This window comes from Camponotus floridanus, unplaced genomic scaffold (genome assembly GCF_003227725.1).
Source record: "Camponotus floridanus strain SB8 unplaced genomic scaffold, Cflo_v7.5 scaffold109, whole genome shotgun sequence".
Lineage (NCBI taxonomy): Eukaryota > Metazoa > Arthropoda > Insecta > Hymenoptera > Formicidae > Camponotus > Camponotus floridanus.
The window spans coordinates 424972-448935 of record NW_020229225.1 but is presented as its reverse complement, the minus strand read 5'-3'; the positions used below and the strand labels follow the sequence as shown (position 1 = coordinate 448935).

Genomic DNA, 23964 nt, shown 5'->3' with positions numbered 1-23964 from the left:
TTGTTTTTGCAAAATTATTGAAGTATCTTACGATCATGTAAACATTAAAAAGTTAATTATATAATCCAATTAATTTATATTTTTAATTTACACTGAATAAAAAAAACAATTTTTCGATGTAATAATCAAAATAAGCACTATGTTAAATAATCGGGCTCTTCGCTGCTGAATCGTCATACTGATCTCTGTATGTCGGTACTAGAATGACTATCCTGCACACTCTGCACAACTTCGACAATGATACAACGACGTTGCAATTGCATCGGGGAAATCGTTTCGGACAAAGCTCGAAGACGTACAATGCTGCAAACGGTGAGATTCGCGCTATCATCTCCGCGACGACGACGTCATTTCCTGTTCTCGGCGGCGAGGTCAATCGCGTTAATCCCAGGAGGGTCGCGAATATACACTTGCGCACCCTTTTCGACGAAAGAGAGAGAAAGAGAGAGGAAGAGAGAAAGAAAGAGAGAGAGAGTAACACCCACGTGCGAACAGTGCGCCGCGTGCCGCGCGACTGACGCCCGACTCCTTCGAGGGCCCACTCTATGGTCCCTCTCCCCATTGCCCTCCCACTCCCAGAATCTATCTTCGTCCCGCTAGCAGTTGACCAAATGAGAAAAGGAGAGAGAGAGAGGGAGAGAGTGAGAGAGAGAGAGGGAGAGACTGAGAGAGAAAGAGAGAGAAGAAAAAATGAAAGAAAGAGAGAAGAAGAAAGTCCTTCTGCCGAAGATGAATTTAAAAATCCATTTCTCTTTATCTCCATATTACTTTATAGAGGCTGCTGGACCAAACGTATAAATATGAACTTCGATTCTTGATCGTCGCGAGTAATTAATTCATTTTGCATTTTCCAAAAGACTAAATAATTTATTTTATATTTATTTAATATATTTAATGTAATTATTTCAAGTATGTGAAACATAATTATTTTAGGAAAAAACTAAATTAAAAATCATTAAAGAAGATTTATAATAATTTTTGAGTAATTATTATATATATTTATTCGCTTCACTTATTTTGTAACAGATTATCTCTAATAGATTTGTGTGAAATATAATAATCCAACCGTTATTTATTTTTATGTATTTTGACATTGTAATTATCAATTTTGTGCACTGTATTGTTATTATTAAATTTATATTATTACATATTATTATCATTTATTATTGTGCATTTATATTATTACATATTACTGTCATACTTATTATTGCATGATAAACAGACAAGAAAGATTAATTTTATTTATATACATTTATTAAACTTTAATTTTAAGATATTTTCAAATTTTACTATATTTATAATTTATGATTTGCTTAATTTATTGAATTAGTCATTTATGTTTATCATGAGAATTTTTAGAGTAAATAAAATTTCTATGAAATTTCTATTGATGAATTTCTAGGAATTTTTATGATAGCGATTTGAATAAGAATATTTTAATTACAATTAGCAAAAATGAAACCAATACTTGATAAAGATAATAAAAACATGAAATTTTAAAAGCAACATTTTTATTTAATGCTTAAAGATGTTAGATCTTGAGAAGCCAAAGTTATGCAGTTAATTTATATGCATATAATTTATATATGCATAGTATCTCAGACTCATCTACTTGCCTTTTAATCTAAGTTCAATTAAGCTAACAAAAATGAAACGTACAATAAATTTACAATATGCACAATAAATTCCTTTATCATGGAAATTCAAATGCCTTTAAAAACTTTAATTTTATTCAGAAATTTAATATTGAAAATCAAGCAATCAGAAAAAGCAACGCTAAATGTGTCGAGGAGATTATAGCTGTATGAAAAATGGCGAATCTGGAACATCATGTATAATTACCAAACTCATACAAAAAAGAGACTAATGACGCTACAAAGATTGAATGGTTTTTCAACGAGTCTCCATAGCCTTTGAAAACAATTGCGGCTTTGGTGAATACGAAATCTAGGTTGAGTGCTAATATTATCAAAATTAATCAAATTCAAAGAAAAGCACGTACGAATAAAAGTCACCCACGTACATGTATCTCTCTTGGCGTGCATTCAAGAATTTTCGTTCTTTTTTTCCGCGTCGTCCTTCTTTATCGCGCGAAAAATACAGAAGAAAACATTTGAATAAGTCCAAAGTTTCTATAGTCTAGTAATTGCGATAGTAATCTTAACCGACATGAAAATACATGCTTTCTACGTAATTAAAAAAAAAGATAAAAAGAGCAGAATATCGGAACTGAAAGAGCAAAGTAATAGAGCAGACTTATTTGTCGTTCTTTTGTTTTCCGAAAAATTTCTCTCGTAAAATTACATAGAACTATTAATCAAAAACTTTATTCTTCTCTTAGCCTCATTTAATTTATTTTTCCTATCATTTTAGATACATTAATATTTTGAAACAATCTTTCTTTCCCACTTTTTATCTTGTATTTTTATATTCAAATTACATTATAATTTCGATATATAATAAATCGATAATAATTAATTTCTGAAATCCAAAATAGTAAATTTTCAATTTTATTTTTTTGTCAAGAAACTAAAAAAATTATTAGCAATATTATTGTATATCAATATAAATTATTTTTATTTTAAAATGTGTGTGTGTGCGTACATAATATTATATAAATTAAAAAGATAAAAAAATAAAAAGATAAAAAATCCAGGGTGCACTAATGTCCCCCATCTTCCCTGTCTTTCTCGTACACCCACTCAAACAGAGAGCCCGTCCTCGCGCGTTGGCGAACCGGGTATGCGGGTGACACATATGTACCGCCCGGAATCACACGGTGCACTCGAAAATGGTAAGAGCGATTTGTTAAATTGACAAGATAAACGATGTTCTCTTCCGTAACACGCGAGAATCGATGCTACTAAAATGGACGATCGTGGAAATGCAAATAGAGAATTACGTGTCCTCCTTGTGACCGAGCGATTATTCGTCGTGTCGCCTGATGAGACTGAACAAAGCGCCTCACAGCGTGACATCGTCCAGAAAATTTAAGGTCGACGGGAAAAAATAAGTCTGATGTGAATAAAAATGCAGATGCAACTGAAGGTGGAGCTCTTTCCTTCGAACTCTGTCTCTTTCCTTCGAACTCTGTCTCTTTCCTTCTATCAGGTTTATCTTTCTGTTCCATTATTGAGTTTGTCCACTTTTCAAATGCGACTCGTGTCTTTTTAAACTTTCTATTTATATTCTTTCTTTTACAATAGCCTGATACATATATATTTATCTATTTTGAAAGCAAAAAAATAGAGTCGTTATATATATTAGAATCAACTTAAAACTGTCAATAAGCAAATTTCTTTTTCACATAGATTATTTTTATTTTCTTTATTATCCATTCATTTCTTTAATTCTTCTGTTCCATAAATTTTTATTTTTTACATTGTCGTATATTTATACTTTTTTTATATTTTTTATTATATTTTTTTATTTTATTTTTTATTACTTAATTTTAAGTTTTAGCGGGCAAGTTTTACAGCAAAGATTTTACATCATATTTTGTGATAGCCTTTTCAACATAAAAAAAAACTCGAAAGACACACTAAAACGTGAAAGATATCTCTCTTTTTCTCTCTCTCTCTCTCAAAGTTCAAAGAAAACCAAGAAAATCTCTTGCGTACGGTCGAGTGCAGCAAAAGTAATTGCGATGTAAATAAATGGAAATGCTTGAGAGCACACCTAGCACGTGAATAGCACGAGGTTAAATTTAATATCATACGTCGCGACATTTTCCGTAATCCTGTCGTATACTACGCGTAACATATATGTATGTGTATATGCGCCCAAAATGTGTGTGTGTGTGTGTATCTTTCAAGGGATTTGTGGGTTGCGTGAATTCAACAACAAACAAGCATCGAATGCACCTGACCCTCCCATTAATGGTACACATAGGACATCTTATCCTGTCCTCCTTCCTTCCCCTTCTCAATCGATACAATTGGGTATAGTAAGATAACTACAAGATGAAATTATCAATTTTACATGGCATATTAATTAAAGCGTGCACTCGAAGTAATCTAGATCTTTTATTATTGTAGAAGATATATATTGACGAATGTATAATTATTAAAATATATATCCTCGAAAGTATTAAAATGTTTTTTTTTTCGAATTTTTTAAATTTCCTTTTTACCGCAAAAATTTAAAAAGAAAATTTAAAACATCTCTAAATATCATTCAATCGCTCGATATATGTATATATGAATAAAGAATGAAAATGATACATTACAAATATTACACGATAATTCAATCTATATCATGATTACTAATGCAAATAATTATCTTTTGTTCAATAATAATAAAGTTATTGTATTATATTTTATCATAAAATATTTCTTCATTATATACTATTATATAATTTATATTTTTATTACAAATTCCTTCATCCTATACAGCCCATAATATTGCAGCAATATTATTAATATGTGCTGTATGGAATGTAAATAAAGAATTTATTAGCCTAGAGAGAAAGCCTCTACAATATATTTTTTATATTACTATGAATATCAAACACCTTTACCAATGCAATCACGACATGTAATTAATTAATTAATTTAATTATAGTCAACTTGAATAATCATATTAATCACCAAACAATAATTAACAACATCAGAAAGTCACGATATTTGAATCCGATAATAACAAATGATACATATGTTAGATTAATATCCTCAAGAAGATGAAGATGAGACTCTAAAATTCATGAGACTTGTATCGGGTGCGAAGAAGCGATCTTGAGGGATGAGACTATCCGAAAGGCGAGTTACGTGAGGCTGCGGTCGCCTGATAACCGCCCGATGATATCGGCCAATTAATTATGTATACAAAGCGCGTCAAGCCCGAAACGCTTTTAAAACCCATCATCAACAAACGTATGTATGTACAACAGCGTGCGATGAATAGGACGGTTAAATCAACGGGCAATGTGTGGGCCAACGACCAGCCGCTTCCCGCGAGATAAGAGTACACGTTGCAAGATAAGCCCCGCGACGGATTCATCCTGCCCAAGACGTGTGGGTGCTGCGCCGGAAGTGGATATGCCCTCCTGTTCCTCTCCAATAGGGTGCCGCGACAATCGGCACGACACTGACTCTCGCGAAATAGTAAAACCTAAATTTAACCCTTTTATCTATATTTTTCAATAGTAAAACGGAATCAAAAAGCGCTTCCTGCAAGATTAATTTCCCATCACGTCTATTCTTTTAATTTATTTAGAGATTAATCTAGTGTTTTATTTTATCTCTCTGTTATATTTTTTACTTATTTTTAATCTATTTTATAAATTTAATATAAAATTTATTATTAATTAAATAATTAATTTAATTAAATTTATTATTAATATTATTATTAATTTAATATAAAAAAGCAAAATATATATAAAATTCTTAATTAAAAAAAATAAATTATAATATAAATTTCTTTATTCTTTTCTATCACTTTTAATTATTTTAATTCTAGACTTTATATTAAAGTAAGATAAAAATTTCAAAATAGTTTAAAATTAACAATTTTTTTAATATTAGCATAATGAAACAGATTCTTTCATCAGTTGCAATTTCCAATTTTGAAGCAAATGTCTATTATTACATATTATGCATTTGTAATTTATGTATAATATAATGAATGTCTCTCTATTTGCGAAATATAATTCCGTGCGGCTGTTCGAGATAGCTAAATCGTAAAATGTCAAATGACATACCATTAAAATGCCGCTCGATAAAGGGAAAAGAGGAGGAGATAATGAATAGGTCAGACGAACAGCAACCGCCTTCACGAACAATGACGAATAGCGCGGTAAAAAAAAGGCATCGCCTTATGAATGTATTAATTAAAGCAGACGGATAAAAACATTGATACACACAGAAATATCAAAGTGATTCACAAGTAGGCAGGCCCGACACACCGGAAGTTGCTGATTGTTCTGAAGGGTGGTGAACTTCTGTCAAGGGTCAATCGCCTTTTTTGCCAATTAAATGTGGCCGACCCTGAACGAATTTCAATGGTGATGGAAAAATTAGCGGATGTAAATTTCAGATTATTCAAGTTAATTTGAGAGAGAGATAGAGAGAGGGAGAGATCTGTATCTCTCTCAGAGTTATGCATATTAAATAGAGCTAATAAAATGATTAAGATATTGTTAGATAATCTATTCTTTTTCTTACTTGCATATTTAATTGCGATAACTAATAAATAATAAATAATTATTTTTTATAATTTTTATTGTATATTTAATATATTAAATATTGTGCAACGGCAATAAACGATAATGCTTCCGAAATCGTTTCTCTAAGCATAAAAAACTCACACGACTTGTAATTACCTATAAATTCGAATTATCTATTTGTAAACATCATAATACAATTACAATAAAACTAGAGAAATAAATAGATAATTAAACAATATTTTGTTTGATAAATCGCGAAACGAATCATAAATGATAATTTCATTTCGATAGCTTTACAATGAAACTGATACAATCGTTTAATCCGTACATATGCGAAATGTAATATTTGCCATCAATGCTCTATAACTCTAATGTTATCATTAATTATGAATATATACATTAATGTATGTTACACGTTTATATAGTACATGAAGACATTAATTTGATTTAGTGAAGGAAATTATCGAAATGCAATCTATTTCCCGGAAAATATAACGCCTCATGAAAAAAGGTAATTTAGCGATATATCGAGAATTACGAGGTCATAAACGTCCCAAACGATCGATTCTAGTTGTAAATTTTAAATCATGGAACGAAAAAAAGGAATAGATAATTAAAAGAATAGATTATAATTTCGCAAAAATTTTGCGTCAATGACAATTTTTAAAGTAAAGCAAAATATATTAATTTGAAATCAAAGAAATTTCTTGAATAAAAGTATTTTTGTTTTTATAATTCATATCCATAAACCAATGCAACATTTCATTTTATTTTAATCAATCTAAAATTTAATTTTCCTTTAAAAAAGTTGCGCACGATTTTTTTTTCTTATAGTTGAATAAAATTCTAATTATTTAATCGATAATTTAATCAATATTTAATTAATTTTTACAGTATTCTTATATTAAAAATATCTCGCGCGTTATACATATATAAAATATAAATTTTAAATAAGATGATACATATATTTTATTAAACTAAATAAAATTATAAAAATTTTATAAGTTTGTAATAATATTATAAACTTTATAATAATAAAAACTTTATGAATTTTTTATAATTTTATTTAGTTTAATAAGACATGTGTATTATTTAATACTATGTATTATACGTAATATGTACTATATGTTTGAATAAGAGATATTGATACCGATTCTATTTCTAAAGAAATTTTATTGAAAATTATTATTTTTTTCTTCTTGTTACTTTTAATAAAATGCTTTATTAAATAATTTCTCTATTTCAAATAAGCTTTGTTTAGGTTTTAGAGATTCTACTTAAGTACTTTCTTGAAATAAAGCGAAGAAAAATTTTATTTTTAATGATTTTAATTGCATAAAATCGCAGAAAATTCATCTATTTAAATGTAACTCAAAATGACTATTTTTCTTAAGAAAATATTTTACGTAAATTAATCAAGAAACTTTGTTTACTTAATAATAAAATTATTCGTCCATATTTTCAAATGTAATTACAAATGAATAATTTCCAATAATATTTCTTTCAAAAAAAAATTTCTCTCAAAATAAAAGAAAAGAAATCTCTCGAAAGAAAAGAATTCGACAAATTTACTCACCGATCGTTGTACTGCTGTCGGAGCACCGTGAATCGTCCCATCAAAGTATCTTAATGTAAATACGTTGTCCTTTTTCTTGTCAAGGGCGACGCAGTTGATTATATTCTTCAATCACCACGAGAAGAATTATTTCGCGAAACGCGAGACTCTCTTCACGCGACACTCGCGATCATTTCCGCCATAATGCGCGATTCATCGTCGACGGGAAGCGCGGGAACCACGGCGATGACTATTTCCGCCGCGATCCGAATTTCGCGACGCAAACATGGCGGTCTTCACGTATCGCATTCCTAACGATATAATAAAACGATGGTTCATCGACCCTGCTGTTTTTCGCGTTATTAATTCTTCGGCGATGAAGATTCGCATTCGCGAGACACGACGACGAAAATACTTCGCGAAACGAACGCGTCGAGAAACTCTCGTAGCTTCTCGTAGCACTTCGAACACTTGATCGCGATCGCGAACACGATCGATCATCGACTTTCTCTCGCCACCCGCGAAATCGTTCGACGACCACGCACAGTATCAGACGGAGAGAGTCGCGACGAGAACTCGCGGGAAACGCGGAATTCGATGCAACTGCGCCGGCTGCAAATCCAAATGCGACGCGGCGCGCCGGTTACGGACTCGCGCGCGGGGCGCATGCGCGCGGCGCGGCTACGACCATCGCGCCGACGGCGACTTGATTACGTCATCATGGCCGCTTGGCGCGAATCCGGGTTCACCGCCCGGAATCCTGAAAAAGAAAGTAAAAAGGATAATAATTTTTTAATAATAATAGAATAATAATTTTTAATAAAAATTTTATAATTTTATAATAATTTTAATAATAAAAAGGGATAATTTTTAATAATAATTTTTCAATAAAGATAGTACATGTAAGACACATATAAAGTGATATATTCTTGCATAACGTAATAATAATGTATGTATTAAGTAAAGTACCTAGTAACTTTTGCTGAATAATTTTTATCGAGTTTATTAATGCATTAGATATCTACAAGATATCTTAAGATACCTTTCGGAGAAAGATATTTTCGGGATATCCTTTGAATGTTTTCTAGATATGCAATGCTGTGGGGATACCTCTCTGAAATTATTCTCGTTACAGCAACTAACAACGCCATCATGATTTGGCGACACGCGAATGATTGGCGATTTAGAAATATTGATTTTGAAGTCTTAAAAACGCTTGTGACAGGCAATATAACGAAAGCAGCTAGTGTATCGAGTTTATATTTAACGTGCAAAACGTTTAAGCGAATATTAACTGAAAAACTACTCACACTAAACAGCGTCAAGATGAAATGCTCGCGAGTCGACCGTACACTGGACTGTTACTGAGAATTTGAAGACGATGACGTCGATAAAGCAGAGTTCTCCTTTATCGACTAGCCAGGGATAACGCGTCACGTGAATATGACTGCAGATTTAAACCTTGCGGAATCCGGATTGCGAAGATTTCTGCATCAAAAGACCTTTCACTATTTACTTGAATAAAGATCGTTGAGTGAAATGTGGAGGAATGCATTTGAGGCTCGCAGGATAATAAACAGAGTAATAGCAGCTGTTATTCGATGCTCAATGTGAAGTTTGAAAATAAAGTGTCCTCTGAAAAGCATAGATGCGATAAATGCAGATAGCGCACTCGCTATCTTAATCGCGAGAGACCTCTGTTGTAGATATTGGAAAGAGGACTTATCTTTTATCTCTCTTACGCTGGAAAGAGAAGAACTAACCCGTTGGTCGAGAGAAACGTCCTTTCTATCTTTAAACACACTTATTCAAGACGCGACACTTATTCACACGACGCGCAGTCTACATTTATATTACGTTTAGGATAAGAGGAATTTCCGGAGGACGAGATGTTAACGAGAAGAGCGTATGAATTGAATTAAACGAGTTTCGTAGCTTGGTAAGCAGCACATTGTTGACATTGTTGAGCAAAAAATGGTTCTGTTTTTACCGCGCATTCCTTTCGTTACTTGACATTGATCGATGTAACGCGCGGAGAAATATTTCGGCGCGTCAATGTTAACATAATTAGACGACATTTATCGTGGGATATATAATTATATCATATGAGATATACGTATGTATTTTTCAATCTATCATATACATATATTTTGTGAGCCCGCAAAGAAATATTTAAGACATCTTCGAGAAAATAAGAATAATTAGAAATTATTTTTTATACATTTGGAAATTATTAATTATAATTTTAACATTTAATATTTATTTATTAATTACAATTTTAAATTATAAATAATTAATTATTAATATAAGTAATAATTAATATTTAATGTTTATTTATTAGTAAATATTAAATATAAATTATTAATATAATTGATAATTTATATTTAATGTTTTATTTATTAAGAAATAAATATTGAAAGTTAAATGTTAAAAATATTATATATTAAATATTAAATATTTATATAGTATAATACAATTATTAATTATTAATATTTATTTATTAATTTATTAATTATTGTTTACAAGATATTGACATTTAATCTTTCGACAAAGAAATCTCTAGAATTAATTAATCCATTACATTCTATATCCCACTTTATTCATAAACCGTTCTTATATTTAAAATCATTTTAAGTCTCAGGCTGTGGGGTTTGAATCGTCTTAAGATTTCGTTTAACCAATGAAATAGTCATACCACACTTTCAAATCTTACCCAAGACGATTTTAAATATAAAAATGGATCAGGAATACCGGTCTATATTTGATTAAAAATTACGAAGATTGGAAATTATGTATATCTTCCCTCGCAATGCCTTATCAGACTATGATTAATTTAAGTAAAGAGAAATATAAAAGAGACGATCAACCCTATCGGCGATTGTTTGCTTTAATTGAGTATTTTATTTTAATTTTTATTTTAATTTATATAAAAAAGAGGAGAATACGCGAGGAAAAAATGGATAAACGTAAAATATTCGCTGGAAAATACTATCGACCGTTCTATTCTCTAACGTCTTATCGGATGGTCGTTAACCTGAGCTCACTCGCCGTTTCTTTTCTTCTACTTTTCTTCTTCCCTACGCGATTCCTTTCCGCAATCGTCGAGATCGTCCAATTGATAGTTCCTTAGAGCAGGTATTCTTCGACGATGATAACAAACCGAGAGTGAGAAGTTACATCAGTGAGAATTACTGTAGTCGCGTGAAAATAGAATTTGCTAAAATTTTTTTTCGCACAACACATACATATACATATACATAGAATTTTTTTCTTAATTATATGCATTTTTTTAAGATTACACAAATTTCTTTTTGTTAGATTACAATTAATAAAATTTGTTGTCAATGTACATGTGAGAAAATAATTGATTAATGCGACGAAAGATAAAGGCTATTTTCCAATATTGTTAATACTGGAAATCCATAAAAGAATTATATTACGTATATCATAGATGTTCTTGTAAAAATATTCATAAATATTTCTTCCTAAATAATATTATTTAAATATTGATATTTACATTTAAATATTATATAGAATAAAATATATTGTTTTGTTTTATTTATTTTAAAATATTGTATTCTTTATATTATTTTATTTGTTTTATTATATTTATCTTTTTTCTTCTGACAATAAAGATAAGTAGAATCTTTTGTAATAGGAGAATAAATAGGAGAATTCTCGTACGATAACAGAATATCAGTTACATGTACACAAGGTTATTTAATTTAAAAACATGCAGAGCACGTGTGGGAATGTGATAGCAGTAATCGTATGTGTAATACGTGACAACAACGACAATTTCACCTAAAATGAGGTGAAGATATGCGACAGATGTCCAAAAACATGTTTAACTATGCTCAAATTTAAAAGCAAACTTGAAAGAAAATAAATTCTGGTAGAGAGTTTATTTAAAATGTATAGGTTGTATAATTTATTTCTGTGTGTTCGCTTTCTAAAGATTAACACTTCTCTTCAAAAATTTAATTACTATTATGTACTCAGAATATGTCATAAAAATACATTAAAATTAATTTGATCACTTTCATATGATCACTTTTATTTGATCACTTTCCAAAATTTCTAATTTTAAATATAACGATTAATAAATTAAATAATTATTTAATATAAAATAAATAAGAAGAGCAAAATAATAATCATCTTAATTTATATAAATAATGCTTTTCGTGACTCGTATACTTTATGTTGATAAAAAATTGTATATCTTTATTAAAGAAAGAGAGAGAGAGAGAGATAATTATTTTCATTATATCTTATTATATCTTCTTATATCATAATCATTCAAAATTTTGTTTATTAATGCATTATTACTTCTTTTAATGCAACACACTTATATAACACACTAATATATAAAATTTGTAAAACTTTAGCATTTTTAATTTATATACATAAATATATAAATTTATAAATATATAAATTTATTTTAATAACTTATTTAAATTTTATGATATATTTTGGTATAGTAAATATTAGAAATATATATATATATATATAAATGAAATTATTTAACGAAATTAAAACTTAAGAATGCTATTTTATTCTTTCCAAAATATTTCGATGAATATAGGTTCATGGAAATATTTTGGAAAGAATAAAAATTGAGATCATAGAGAGATATATAGAGATTTATAATTGAAAGGACGCAACAACTATGATCTCAATTTTTATTCTTTCCAAAATATTTCCATGAATCTATATTCATGGAAATATTTTGCAAAGAATAAAATAGCATTCTGAAGTTTTAATTTCATTAAATAATTTCATTTATCTGTACTTCTTAACAATAAAAAACATCGATGGTGAGAACGAGAATACGAGGAAGCGAGGAGAGGAGCGCGAGATTTTCGAGTCGGCTTCCTGCGGGCCTCAGCTCTGCTCGTCGCCGCCGGAGCGAAGTAGTCACGCTCGGCGAGCCCGAGGCTCAGGCTCGAGTGTTGCACATCGAGAGTTCACAGTCTCCGGGTTAACGCGCGGATTTGAACACTTGGTGCTTCTCGCTATGACTTAAGGAGGAAAAAGAAAGAAAATTTAATATACAATCGAAATTAATGACGATTTACGCAAGTGCAGATAATTTCAAATTGGCGAATTAATTGTTTGTTTCCGTCCTTTATAATTCTAACTTTTGTAATAATTACATTAATGTAGCATAGATATTCTTTTCTCTATGTTAGTCTCCATCTATATTAATAAGATAATGCAGTTCTAACTGTATAAACAAGAGGAAAGAATTGTACTCAACGGAGTTTGAAGGATATTAATGTGAATTAATAAAAGAAAAATTTTCGATTCGATAAGCTAAGTATCAAAATCCAGTGAAGAAATCCAGTGAAGAAATACGAAACACAGTGTGAAAGGGAAGAAAGAAAAAAAAACAAAAAGTCATATTTAAAAGAAAAATCAAGTGTGGAATTACAAGGAACGAAAAAAAAGACAGCGTATAAAGACAAAGAGAAAGGAATTCGAGTGATATCATTCACGAGAAGAAAAGATTCTTTTCACTTTAAATGTATAATTAAAATTGCTCAGATACACATTGAGAGATGGCTGGAGCTGCTCCGGTTTTCGGCAATTTTTCGTCAGATGCCATGTCAGGACTCACGATGGAGCGCGGCGATCGCTGCAAGGTTGGTTACTCCCCTCCAATAATATATCTCCAATAATATTATGATTTATTAATTGCGAGATCAACAATATAGTTAATTAAAAATTTATCAGTAAAAAATTCACAGTTGATAAAGCGACAGATGTATAACATCTGATAATTAACTACGATACATTCTTGATATCTTATATACACATGGGAAACATTTCTGTTTATTTTCGCAGCAATTACCTTTAATAAAGTGTGGTTTAATTAGCAAAATGTAATGTTTATCTATTTAATTAACGATGAGTCTTTTCATCATAATCTTGTTGATCTCGTGCCTTTTCGTTATCAAAGGAGTCAACGGAGCGACGATAAATTTGAGGAATTTTAAATTACGATCTTAAAAAATATTAATAAGTTTATATAAAAAAAAATTTGAAAAAGAAATAAACCGATGCTAAAAATTTTTTTAAAAAACATAATACAAAATATTTTTAATAGACATAAAAAACTTTTCGACATTTATTCTTTTCACAAGTAATTATCAAAACGTCCATTTATAATTATTAAAAATATTTCGATAATTAATTATCTACGTTCTCTCTAAAAAAAAATTTTTTGTAGTTAAGTATATTTTCGTGCTCGTATCAGTATATTACTTTTGTTCTTTTTCAAACACTATTATTTTTTCATATTAAAATAATGATTGTATGAATTATCTGTTTATGCAAAGCTTTGGAAATTATGACCATTAATCGTAGGTTGTCCTATGTTTTGCGGCATCTCTTTTAACAATTAAAATTGTCTCGTCTTTCGTAACAATTTGTCGGCAATCCGTTCTGAAATTTTGGCTGAAAAGCCGTAATTCCGGCGACCGAACGATACTTCATTTTCCAGACGCCGTCCAATGTAATTTCCTGCATGCCTTAAGCGCGGAAAATCGAACAATACGTCTATCGATTTTAACGGTATATTTATGCATTTAAAATATGTCCTTTAAAAAGCAATTTATCTTCGTAAAATTTAATAGACTAAAATGATAAAAAATATCTCGCGAAATTTTCATTCCATTTTTGCTTTGCCTTTTTCAATTTTTATTTCCATGTGCGATATTTAGGAAATTAAGAGACCTGCATAAGGTAATCTGACCTATCCTGCAGCGATAGAATATTAGCATCGTTATATCATTACTGCTCCATTTTCATCTCTCGTAATTGCGCCTCTTACACTTCACCGCGCTCGAGAGATATGAATATATCGGTCTTAATAAATTCAACCACGCGGCGGGTGTTACGAAAATGTGCACGCGAGAGCGTCCGTTAGGATCACCTATTTTACAGTCTTATGGCTTTCGCGGATCAATTATCTCGAATATGAAATTGAGTCTATGAATTATCTATGCTAGCATAAATCGAGAGAAATCGGGAGAAGAAGTGAGACCACGATTAGAAATTTTATTGACAGCTAACGTAAGAATAGATAAATTCTGAGAGAATCGACAACAGGATTTATTAATTACATTTATTAATTCATTACATTAGAAATTATTTAATGTCTTTTATACCGTTCAAAATTTAAATTATTATAATAGAAATATTCTAATTATTCTATTACATTGTACTTATGCTTTTTTGTACCTTACTAATTATTATTAATTACACGGTAGCATTAATTATCATTAATTTTAATACTTTCCTTTTTCGTCAGAAGTGATGAATGTTTCGCATATCGCATCTTTTGATAAAGATAATTAATAAAACGATTGAAATAAATTTTCTTGAAGAAAATATCTCGCGTGACAAAATTTCGAAGTAACAAAAGATGACAAAATTGATGGCTATATATTATAATCGGGTGTTAAAGTTCAGAGCTGAACAATGGTGTCTATTCGAGAAATTAGGGACACCAGTACCGTAGTGGATCTGTACATGACACGAGGAAACGATTTGATGCTTTGGGAAGGGAAGTCTGCTCTCGTAGGAGGGCACGGTGCCAGGAAGCCGATATTGCTGCGAACGAGAGCCCGCGGAATGTGTGTGTATGTGGGGTGCGACAGGCTCATTGCCCGATAGTTAGCTTTCGTCGAAAGGTCATGCGAAACCAATCACTCAACCAGACAGATTCTTTCATTGAAAAAAAGACAAACAGTTGGAAAAAGTGGAATTTAAAGTCGACTCTTTAAAAATTAATCAATAAAGAACATTATTACGCTTATTTACTTCCAACATTAGGATATTTAAAAGAAGAATTTTTAAATCACATGACACACACGCACACATTGAAATCTTTTAAAAATTTTAAGTCAGTTTTTCATTAAAGCAAAAAATGAATTAAAATTGTCTTAACTTTTTATTTTTTCTATATTTTTAACTCTAAGACATTTTATGTATAAATAATTTAATTAATATAAGCATTATATAAAAGATATATTATTCTAAATTTAATATATAATAAAAAAAGAATTTACAATTGCCTAGTCTGAATTTTATATTTTCGAAAATTTAAAATTGTAAATTACATATTTAAATTTTTCGATAATGTTTAATTTTTAAAATTCCTTTTTGTTTTCTTAATAATCAAATGAATGATTTTAATTTGTTATTTTTGCAATATGCAATTACTTACTTTAAAAATTTTACAGACTATAATTTTTTTTTAATTGTAGCAAGAAATGTAAAATGATTTTTCAAGCATCAATTATTCGAGATACACTGCGAAATGATTCGCCGTCGAAGAGCACTTCTTAGAACCTCTTCACATGAAAGAATAAATGCCAGAAGACCGGTCTTCTTCTCTTCGTGGGTGTGGAATAAAATTAAGAAAAAAAATAAGCAGTCACAGGATGGCTCACAAACAACTTTTATTCAATGAGACATACCTTTGAAAATAGAAAACAGAAATAATTGCTAAGCAAATTACACATCTTCTATTGTCCTTAACAGATATATCTTAACATTTTTATCTCAAGGAATCTTGAAAAAAAAATGTGACGTAAAACACAGAGTTAATAATCAAAGAAACTTAGCATATTTTTAGATTATACTTTATAGATAGATGATTAAAACAATAATTTATTCTAGAAATCAACAATATATAAGATATATAAACATTCATTAAATTAAATTTTAATTTTTAATTAATCTTAATTTATAAAATTTCCTTATTTGAAAACAAATATTATTTAAACAGCATATCATATCAGGCACAGACGAACAATTTTGATTATTTCAATTTCAGTCAATATAACAAATATAATTGAGTAATCATAAGATCAGAATCCACACCTTCTTGCGATTCGTGATGATAATGTCATAATAAGACCATTACCATGTTTATTTAATAATGCTTTAATAATGTATTTTCTGTCTGATTGGAGAGATAGATATTATCTGGAAACGGCGCAAAAATGTGATAATTACAAATTTCTTATCAGATGAACGATATTTACTGATTCTGTATCGGATATTCGCTATTTGCATCAGTCGACTGTAGTCAGTTGTCGCGATTAGTCGATTTGATCCTATCAAAAACGTAAGTGCATATATCGATTACTATTAATATAATTTATATATATTATTATAATATATATAAAATACATATTAAGTGTAATATATGTGCACGCGTTGCAAGTACCTTAAAATTTACGAAAAGACAGTATTCTATTTTCGAAGAGAATTGTGTGATACTTATATAGTTGCAAGTCATAACCATTCGTAATGAAGAAAGGGGGTCACAAGTGTCACTCGTCATGACTATTCGTCATATCATAGAGAAATAAGCAATGAGAGATAACTGACAGCTATATGACGTTTGACGTGGCGTAAGGTTAAACGATAAGCATAAAGGTTATTTTCTGTGTTAAAAAAGAACCAGTGTTATATCATGTCAGGTCGAGCTTTGTTATATGCAGGCTTTGGAAATTGTTATTTTCATTTATCATAGAGAAAATGATGCAATTCTGGAAATAGCCGACTAATCACAAGAATATTGACACATATTTATTGATTAATATTATAACTGTATAACAAAAGACTTTCAATGATATTTTAATTATTGTGAACTAATTGGATTCTTTGTATTCTGAAGAGGTTCATTAAATTATATATTAAATTCTTCTTCATTATATCATAATTATATAATTAATTACATATAATTATCATTAAATTTTCACATCAAATATCAATTCCAGAACATGTAATTTTATGGTTCTGTAAAAAAAAACAAAAATTACAATAAATTAGCTTATTTGCAAAATATACGGTGTCATATTCGAATCGCTTAATGTTAAAGAAGTATAACTTGAAAAATCTACCAAAATTCTTCCTTTACCAAACACATTGTGTATTTAATCATAATAAAATTATCCAAAATCTTCGAAAATAAACTATCGAATAAAATTTAAAGAAATAGTTTAATAATATTTATAAAGTAATATAAATCGTTTTTCGAGTCTTAAAGAAAACAGATTTCTTCAAATAAGAGGTTTTTTCTCCCTAAAATATAGTTTCACGAAATTATATCATTTTTCTACCATCGATTTATTTATATACCATCGATTTATCTATCTTGAGATTGTAAATCTTAAGATCTCTCAATTATATGAATGCGGGTATTAATTTAGGAGGGCCGCAAAAGTATGTGGCATTTGATCTTCCTGTTAATCGGCTCTGCAATGGCCGGCGAGTCCGGGCCAGAGTCACCAACGGATTTTTTCGACGCAACGATCAAGATTGAGGCACCGTTGCCTTACGAGGATGCATTTCCAATTCCGCTTCCTGGTCTGCTGTATCCTAGAGAAAGTGAATCTCGCGAGGTAAATCTTGATGACATTACATTGATCATTTAACGCCGCCCGAATCTGCGAGTTTGAGATAATCAATCCACGATTTTACATTTCTACAAATCGAATTTATAACAGGAAGATAATTTAATATTTATTATAAAAGACTTTAATATATTTGTGATCTTAAATTCAATTTATTTCGTTTATTAAATCTATGATGATTCCAAATTATTTTTTTAATTTTTTATTAAGAAAAATATTAAGATAATAAAAAATTAATAAATATTTATAAGTTAAAAATTATTGTCTTGTATTAGTGCATTTTTATATTGTTTTTATTATAATTTTCTACATTTAATAAAAGTTTTATATGAGAATGCAATGAAAAAAACATTGCATTTTCTTCATTCTTTTTCTTTGGCAGGTAAGATCGCTTGATGGATTATGGGATTTCGCCGTGTCTGAAGGAGATGCTCTAAGGGGTTACAGAGAAGGATGGTACGCCTTGGATCTATCGAAGGTATTGTAATCTTATGTGAAATAATAATCAACAATAACAAATATACAAAAATTAGAATTAACTTAAATTTAAAAAATACAAATACATTTTTATAAATGTTAGAAATTCAGGTTTTTTATTATGTCTCAAGTCATATGTCAAATTTGTCAAAAAATTTGTAATTGAAAAAAGCATGATCAAATCGTAATTAAAAAATTAATACAATTAAAAAAAGAAGAGCAATAATTAAATAAATAATTTATTGGAATTATAGTAGAATCCTATATAAAATTTAGATTTAGATTTATTTACACTTCTTTATGTTCAGTGTGACTTTTTAAAACAATAAACGTAATGCTGAATTGTATTCTATATTTACCCGATTTTTTTCGCATTTCGAGTCACGTATCTTTTATAATCTCGCATAATTGCACGTTGTCTGTCATTAACTCTCATCATTAGATCTGTTCATGCAAGATTTGACCGGCTTTGTACACAGGCTAGTGAAGTGATGAAGATGCCGGTGCCCTCATCTTACAACGATATCACAACATCACGGAATCTCAGGGATCATGTCGGTGCCGTATGGTATCAAAGGACCTTCTTCGTGCCCTCGTTCTGGCGGGATCAGCGGGTTTTTGTCAGATTCGGCTCGGTCAACTATCTCGCCCAAGTGGTAAGCATCCTTTGCAGTCTTTTATCCCCAAAACGAAAAAATATGAAAAGTCGAAAATTTTTCAGATAACATATATTTCTATCGTCTAAAGAACGATTTGAAGATGTTTTATCGTCCTTTCGACGTCTTTTTAAGATGCCTTTTGGCTTTTTGTGTTATCTAGATCGTTATTAATTTGAAAATATAGAAGATAATTTAAAAAATATGAAAAAAGAAGCAGAAGATCTTCCAAAATCTGGATTATATAATAACATTGATTTTTTTCCCGATTAGAAATAAGTGTATATGTATATTATTTTAAATATATAATTAAAATGATAATTATATATATTTATTATATATATAATTATAATTTTAAAAAGTAACAATATTATATTTATTTATATATATTTATTTATATAATAATTATTTTAAAAATAATAACGTTTCCTAGAGAAGATTTTATCTAATATATAAAAGCATATGTTTTTTCAAGTATTAATGCGATTCATAGTTTTGTACGCTTGCAATTAGTGGATTAACGGCGTCTTGGTGACCAATCACGAAATGGGTCATCTCCCCTTTGAAGGGGAGCTCTCGTCGTATCTGACCTTCGGTGCCGAGAATCGTATTACCGTCGCCGTAGATAACACCCTATTACAAACCAGTGTACCCCAGGGAAAAATCGTGGAGATGGTCACTGACAACGGCACCGCACACATGCAGACGTATACCTTCGACTTCTTCAACTACGCGGGTATACATAGGTAAGATCATGCAATCAAAAATCAATTATATATATTTTTAATTCTTCATTCGTAAACAATTCGAATGACGCAGTCATAATTTCGATAATTGAAACAAGCAAAAAATCTTTTTATAAATTTAATTGATATTGTTGTGTCCTTTTTTGTTTTCAATTAATATTAAATTCGTATGAACAAGTTCCTTTTAATCTATTTATTTTTCTTAAATTTGTCAATAGATAGACAGATTAAAAAGAATTGAAAAATCTCGTTTATTAAATTAAATATCGAATCTTTGAAAGGAAGTAATTAGTTTAAAAATACAGTCTTCTCGATCAACAATTATATCAGATAAATGAAAATACCCAGCATGTATAATCACGTTTGCTGTTGCATTACGAGAGGTTTTTTGAGCTCTCTGACGCGTTTCACAAATAAATCTTTATCAAAGGCTTTGTGGAAAAACTAGAGAGAGCATTCGATGTGTTACGAGATAGTCGAGGTCAGATTTCCGTTACTCGATAAAAAAAGGTCTCGGTCTGTAACGTTGAAAAATACAGATGCACCATTTGATTATTTTAGTCACAGTACAATAATTTAAGATAATTGCAAAATAGTTATTGTGATAGTAATAGTGATTTATTTTTAATTGATATAGAAATGTGTAATGAAAATATAGTTTTCATTTGTAAAACGATTATATTTATAACATTTATATCGAACATTTATGAAAATATTTTCAAATTTATGTATTAAATTTAGATATTTTTAATAGTTAATTTATAATGTTTTATTTAATTATTACGAGAACTAATATTTATAATTATAAATATTAGTTCTCGTAATAATTAAAATTATAAATATTAGTTCTCGTAATAATTAAATAAAACATTATAATGATTCCATTAAATCATTTTTTATCAAATAATTTAAACTTGAAATAATTTTCTTTTTCTATATATTGATGTTTCGCGCTTGAAATTCTGCGTTTACTAGATCAAAGTCAATCAGACGTTAATTATATTCAGGATAAAATAAATTTTATTCTGAAAGTGTAAGTTCACACACTTTGGGACACTTTGCGAAGATCCGTTTTACTGTACACCACGCCGCGCGTCTACGTCGAGGACATCTCGGTGAGAACAAGCTTGATCGGCGAGATGGGAATTGTCAAGTATATCATACAACCAAATGGATTACGCGAGGGAGAAATACCAATCTGCATGGTTTCTCTGTACGACGCCGAGCAAAATCTGGCTATCAATGAACCCGTCGAAGGCCTGTCTGGTACCTTGAAGGTTCCGTTCGTCAAACTCTGGTGGCCCAGAGGCATGGATTCCAAACCGGGTTACCTGTACACTTTGGAGGTACTTTGGTCTTTGATCACCTGATTATTCAAAAGCAAATGTCTTAATATCTTTTTCTGTCACAAAATTAATTCCAAATTGCTTAAAAAATGTTGATAAGAAGACTCTTTGTAAGATATTATATGATAAAATAATTTTTACTTGTTCCATGAATTATTTCAAGATACTAAAATTTGTTTGACAAAACAACACTCTCTCTTTTCAGGTGAAGTTGTGGGTGGAAAATGACACCAAGGTGGACATTTACCGATTGCCGATCGGTATCAGGACCTTGGCGTGGACTAACACGAGCCTGCTATTAAACGATCGACCGGTGTATATGCGTGGTTTCGGCAAGCACGAGGACTCTGCTATCAGAGGACGTGGCTTTGATCTCGTCACCTCTGTCAGGGATCACGAATTGCTCCAGTGGGTCGGGGCCAATGCTTACAGGACCAGCCATTATCCTTATAGTGACGAGGTTCTTGATATGGCTGACAGGTATCTAAAATTGCCTGATATCTGAGAAATTTATCATAAATTTTTAATCTCTTATTCCTCTTTTTCATAAAGTCAGTTCTTTTTATACCTCTTTTCACTTTAATTTGTTCGGCTTTACTTTACTTTATTAAATTATATTCTGTGAAGATTGGGCTTTCTTATAATCGACGAGTGTCCTTCCGTCGACACGGAAAACTTTTCGCCATCGTTGCTTTCGCGTCACAAGGACTCGCTCTCGGAGCTCATCCGCAGAGACAAAAATCGGCCTTCCGTGATCATGTGGTCTCTAGCTAATGAGCCGAGGACTCAACTGGCTGAGGCCGACGAATATTTCAAACAGATCGCTCAGCATACCAAAGCAATCGATCCCACTAGGCCGGTCACTATTGCTTTGGCTCGTGCAGTTCAGGTAATGTAAATAAAATAAATTAATGTTTGCTCTCTAACTCGGACACTTGTAATATAAAAAAAATCTTCCTCTAACATTCTCTTGACAATTATCTAATTTTCAACGTTAAGCATTTCCAACTAAAAACACGTATAGCTAAATCAAATTAAAGTTACATAAATGCAATTTCTTGTGTGGGTGTGCTTATCTAATTATTCGTTTATTATAATATGTTTATCTAATTATTCTATTATTCTTTAAAAGCTTTTCTTTTGAGATTTCATTACACTTTTAATAAATTGTAAATTATCAATAAATAGATATTGCAAATTTTAGGAAGACAAAGCTGGTCAATTTCTCGATGTGATCAGTTTTAATCGTTATAACGCCTGGTATAGCAATCCCGGCAGAATTGACATGATCAATGACAGGGTATATGAAGAAGCCGAGGCTTGGCATAAAAAATATAATAAACCGGTACTTATATCCGAATACGGAGCTGACACCATGCCCGGTTTGCACGAGGTAAAATCCGCCTTATTATCACAAAAAAGCTATTTTACATACATTTACATATTTTATACATTTCAATAAAATAAATATAAAATAAAAATATAGAAGGACATTTTTAACATAAAAATAAAATCAGCATCAAAAACAAAAATAAAGCAAAGCAATATAAGAAAAATAAATCAGAAGATAGAAAATAATTGTTAAATATTTGTATTTTGTGTATTTTGTTTTATTATTATATCATTATTTTTCTTACATCAATTATTTGCAGCTACCGGAATATGTGTGGAGCGAAGAATATCAGAAGGAATTGCTCTCTAAACACTTCGAGGCCTTCGATCGCTTACGACATGAAGGCTACTTCATCGGCGAATTTATCTGGAACTTTGCCGATTTCCGCACAGCACAAAGTGAGTACCGAATAAAAAATTCATACATTGCTTATTAATTTAATAATATAATTTATTTTACTATAATCTTTACTAATCTATCTTATAAATTTATATTAATATTATTGTGAAGGCACATCACCTTACTACAGATTATGAAAGATTGTGTGCAATTTTTTCGCAATTTCTTATGCATAATTATAAAAAAACATATATTTTTAATTAACAACTGTTTTTAATTTACAAGGGATATTATTAAAAGATTGAATGAATTTCGCTAGAATTTATAAGAATTGGCTCGTGAACAATTTTTATTAATTATATTTACAATATTTACATATTGCAGCGTATACCAGAGTGGGTGGCAATAGAAAAGGGATCTTTACAAGGGATAGGCAACCAAAAATGGCAGCCCATCATGTTAGGAAAAGATATCACGCCCTCGCAGTTGAATTAGATGGTGTGCAGATACCGGGAGAAGTCGAAGATTATTATATTTCGTCCTATTATTCTTCACACTCGGAACTTTGACTGATTAAAAAAAAAGAAAATAAAGACACAAGATTTTGGAATGTAAAAATCGTTTCGCAGAGTCTTAATTGACTCTTGACAAAATATTCTATTGCTCGTTTTATATATCGATAAGTAAACACTGCACTGATAACTTAATATATAAAATTATTCACCTAATATATAATCTATCACAAAATCTCTCATTTCACGATAATGATATAAATATTCCATCCATTCATTTAACACTCATTTGTATGGAAGATATATAAAAAATTTGATATTATCTTCTAAGATCTTCTAGAATT

At 30.1% G+C, this 23964-nt stretch overlaps 2 protein-coding genes across 5 annotated transcripts in view; one reads left to right on the top strand and one right to left on the bottom strand.

The window, feature by feature from the left end:
* The window catches only part of LOC105247808 (matrix metalloproteinase-2-like), a 166702-nt gene extending 157599 nt beyond the window's left edge, over positions 1 to 9103 (bottom strand). The window contains exons 1-2 of one of the 2 annotated variants that reach the window (XM_025412632.1): positions 9029 to 9103; positions 7740 to 8478 (exon numbers count right to left, since the gene is read on the bottom strand). The gene's annotated coding sequence lies outside the window, so the exon portion shown is untranslated. Of the gene's footprint in view, positions 1 to 299; positions 504 to 7739; positions 8479 to 9028 lie in introns of those variants that run through there. The other variant, XM_025412630.1, reaches the window with a different exon arrangement.
* A 3545-nt stretch (positions 9104 to 12648) lies between these two features.
* On the top strand, positions 12649 to 23897 carry LOC105252146 (beta-glucuronidase). 3 transcript variants are annotated; one of them, XM_011259416.3, is made up of 11 exons: positions 12649 to 13363; positions 17948 to 18139; positions 18534 to 18629; positions 19108 to 19284; positions 19798 to 20030; positions 21097 to 21376; positions 21582 to 21856; positions 22004 to 22265; positions 22581 to 22769; positions 23029 to 23167; positions 23493 to 23897. In XM_011259416.3, the coding sequence occupies exons 1-11, from the start codon at positions 13280 to 13282 to the stop codon at positions 23675 to 23677; spliced, it is 2112 nt and encodes a 703-aa protein (XP_011257718.1). In that variant the 5' UTR covers positions 12649 to 13279; the 3' UTR covers positions 23678 to 23897. The 3 variants fall into 3 exon arrangements, with proteins under 3 accessions (XP_011257718.1, XP_019883360.1, XP_019883361.1); XM_020027801.2 differs by lacking the exon at positions 12649 to 13363 and adding an exon at positions 16737 to 16857; XM_020027802.2 differs by lacking the exon at positions 12649 to 13363 and adding an exon at positions 16944 to 17171.
* Positions 23898 to 23964: the final 67 nt, after the last annotated feature.

Coding starts and splice junctions, on each gene's coding strand:
- LOC105252146 (XM_011259416.3), top strand. CDS start 13,280: ATGGCTGGAGCTGCTCCGGTTTTCGGCAATTTTTCGTCAGATGCCATG. Junction 18,630..19,107: donor ACGCCTTGGATCTATCGAAG/GTATTGTAATCT, acceptor CTTTGTACACAG/GCTAGTGAAGTGATGAAGAT. Junction 21,857..22,003: donor GTTCTTGATATGGCTGACAG/GTATCTAAAATT, acceptor TATTCTGTGAAG/ATTGGGCTTTCTTATAATCG.